The 3,730-nt window shown below is 35.1% G+C and overlaps 1 protein-coding gene across 1 annotated transcript; it reads left to right on the plus strand.

Moving 5' to 3' along the window:
- The first annotated feature begins 58 nt into the window (after positions 1–58).
- On the plus strand, positions 59–3,301 carry LOC105315205 (serine/threonine-protein phosphatase 6 regulatory ankyrin repeat subunit A-like). The gene has a single exon (XM_011409760.1). It carries the CDS (start codon positions 59–61, stop codon positions 3,299–3,301), a length of 3,243 nt encoding a protein of 1,080 aa, XP_011408062.1.
- Positions 3,302–3,730: the final 429 nt, after the last annotated feature.

A 3,730-nucleotide genomic window follows, 5' to 3' on the forward strand; every position in this document is an offset into this window, starting at 1 on the left:
TATTTTTTCAGAAGATGACATAGATTTTAACGGATGTGGAATAGTACATTATTGTGCTATGAGTGATAGTGTAGAGCTTCTAGAGTATCTTCAAAAAAATTACAATACTAATTTAAACAAAAGAGATCGGTTTGGTAAAACACCACTTCATGTCGCATGCCAATATGCCGCTTCATCAAGTTTTATTATGAAAACGGTTAATATGTTTCGATACAAGGTATTACTAGAAGCTGATTATAGTGGTTGCTCTTCTCTTCATTACTTATGCAGTGGATTGGTTGATAAATACTGCATTACAGAAGTGTATAATAAGCTCACTGCACCATGTGATATACCTTTAGTCAACAAATTAGCTACATTTAATGAACAAACCAAGGAAGAATGGCAGAAATGCATAGTATCACTAAATATAAATATTAATAAACAACATGCAAGAGTGATCCTTCTGTCTACACTTCTCAAGCAGACAAGCGTTATTAATAATTTCGATATAAATTCTATTACTGCTACTGGTCAATCATTGGTTCATTTAGCATGTACTAGTGGTAGTATATTATTAGCGAAGGTATTAGAGGAGTATGGTATTAATACAAGTTCATTAGATTATGAGGGTCGGTCTGCAGTACATTATGCTGCTTTATCAGGTTCACCTACTCTACTCAGTTATACCGTATCTCAGTATAGCTTGAATGCCAGCCAACCAGACTATAAAGGTGTAGTACCATTAGCATTAGCTTGTATGTCAGGTAGTATCAATGCCGTAGAATATATTATCAATACTACTGACATTGATATTAATATAACCTGTGATGAAGGTAAAACACCTTTTCATTATTCATGTAGCCATGGTCACCTTAAATTGAGTCAATATCTATGTGAAGTACAGGGCAGTGGTAAAGCTGATGGTTATAGCATTGCAAGTGGAAATATGAAGCTGATCCAATACCTCATTGAGAATCATCACTTGCTTCTCACACCAGAATTATTTCTGCATGCTGTCAATAGTGCAAAGCTGCCATTAATTAAATTATTAATAGATGAGTACAAGCTAGATCCTCATGTTAAAGGTAAGGATGGTAAAAGTGCAGTTCATTCTGCAGCTCAAACTGGTGTTATTGATGTCTTAGACTATCTAGTAAATGATTGTAGCTGTGATTTGGATGAAAGTGATGGGGACAATAGGAATATATTTTGTTTTGCTACAGAGGCTGGTCACTATCCATTTATTAAATATATCATTGATATTTATCCAAAATATCCTAGTCTATTACGTTTGAATAATGATGAAAGTGCAACACCACTTCAACTTGCCTGTTCTAGTGGTGTTGTACAACTAGTGACATTTCTAATTGATAAAATGAACCATGATGACAGTGCTAAGAATATGAATAACCTCAATTGTGTCACATGGGCCTGTGCTTCTGGTAATCTTGATCTTTTAAAGTTATTAATAAAACAATACGAACATAATCCAAGAATATACACTAAAGTATCACCATTGAATTTTGCAGCGATGTATGGACATGTTCATATACTGGAATGGGTCAGACAAGAGTATCATATCAATGTAGTTTCATTTATGGAAGGTGGATTACCTTTTACTGCTGCGCATTGCAATCATTTGCATTGTTTAAAACATTTATTAAACAATTATTCATTTGATATTAATACCGTTGATGATACTAAAACTACAATCCTTCACATAACGTGTCAGAAAGGACTTGTTGCTATAGTTCTCTACCTCACTAGTCTTCCTCAGTGCGACGTATCAGCTAAGACTTCAAATGGATCAACAGTTCTTCATTTATCATGTAAAAGTCGTTTTCTTCCTGTACTCAAACATCTAGTGGAGGAGCATCAGTTAGATCTCACTATTAAAGATTACAATGGAATGGCTCCAGTTCATATAGCCTGTGAAGAAGGATCATTGAGTATAGTCAAGTACATTATAGACCATTCACCATTATCTCTTGATATGACCGATTCTTTTGGACGTACTCCACTACTTATTGCAGCTTTCTCTAAGAACCTTTCCATCATTCGTTACCTCAACAGTAAAAACTGCAACATTTCTATACTGGACGATAAAGGGTTTAACGTAATACACATATCGGCAAAGGGGGGGTCTCTGGATATATTGAGGTTTTTCATCAATGGTCTTTACTGTAACCCTGATATCACTGATGCTTCTGGTCGTACTCCACTTTATCTCTCAGCTCAAGAGGGTCACTTGGAAATAGTAGAATACCTATTAGATAGTCCAAGCTACAATAAACCACGTGTACAATATATAGACATGCCAGATAGCAATGGTAACACAGCACTTCATGCAGCATGCAGCCAGGGTCATCCTGATATAGTGTTTACTATAGCAGAAGCTTACAAGTCTCTTAATATTGATATTTATTCAATTAATGAGAAGAGACAGACTCCATTACACTTAGCAGCAGCTAATGGTCACGTTAATTCAGTTGTGTCTCTCTTATCAGCCACTACTGGTACTACAAATCATGTGAAGCTCCTTGGAGCAGTGGATGATAATGGTTGTTCTTCTCTTCATTTAGCTTGTCAAAATGGTCACTATAGGATGGCACTGTATCTCTCTGAGGTGTATCCAGCTAATATTTACAGTGTCAATAATGATGAAGAAGGATTGCTTCATGGAGCTGCTGAGAGTGGTAATAAGGATCTAATACAACTCCTAGTAGAATCACACGGTCTTGATCCAGAGTCACAGGATAAAGATGGAGTGACATGTCTACACATAATAGCAAAGCAAGGAGATAAAGAGATATACGAGTATCTTGTACCTCGTGTTAGGAATAATCCAACTCCTAAAGATAAATCTGGTCGGTCTCCACTTCATTACGCTAGCAGACATTATGAGATATCAGTGTATCTCATTCAATCTTTTAATATTCATCCTGAAGACAAAGACAGTAATGGATTCACTGGTCTTCATGCTGCCTGTCAAGCTGGTAACATGCAATTGGTACTACATTACTTGAATAAACTAAACTGCAATCGTTATTTAGAAACATACAACTCTAAAGGTCTCTTGTATTTTGCTTGTTTGAGTGGTCACTTGGAAATGGTTCGTATTTTAATAGAAAAGTATCAATTGAAACCAGTTCAAGGAGACATCGATGCAGCCCAATCAATCAAAGGAGGGGAGTCTATAGTCAAATTGATGCTCAGACGCTTTTACTTTGTAAAATTAGTACGAGAAATGATTAAAGAGGCAGAGAGAAGACAAATAATGCCTATAGCTACTAAAACTCGTCCTTCATTTTTATCTTGATGCTACACAATGGCGCAGTTTTTTGCTTGTACTTATTTCATTCGTCATTTTGTTTGTCTTGTTCATTTTCCTTGGAATTGTTTCAATTCTTTTGTATGTATTAACAATTAACCGTACTCATTCTCTACTACACCTTCACTTCTTCACAAACACATTTGATTGTTTCCTTTCTTTATCATATTAACACTATGGCATCCAATCTCTCGTTAACTTTAATACCTTCAAGAAACATGGAGACTTCTTGTTAGGTAATTTTTTCATTTTTGCGGCAGGGCAGTTTTTCCTCTTTGATGATGTTTTTACAGTAATGTAATGCTCAGTATTTATTTACTATTTCTATTGGTAGTTGTTATACAATATGCAACATGATGATGATTTCCTTTGGTTTATTATTCTTAAATTATTTTTGTTATTATAAATCATTCATTG

The sequence above is a fragment of the Amphimedon queenslandica genome, unplaced genomic scaffold, assembly GCF_000090795.2.
Source record: "Amphimedon queenslandica unplaced genomic scaffold, v1.1 AMPQUscaffold_11438, whole genome shotgun sequence".
Lineage (NCBI taxonomy): Eukaryota > Metazoa > Porifera > Demospongiae > Haplosclerida > Niphatidae > Amphimedon > Amphimedon queenslandica.

Excerpts from the sequence above, each read along its gene's own strand:
- LOC105315205 (XM_011409760.1), top strand. The coding sequence starts at position 59 with ATGAGTGATAGTGTAGAGCTTCTAGAGTATCTTCAAAAAAATTACAAT.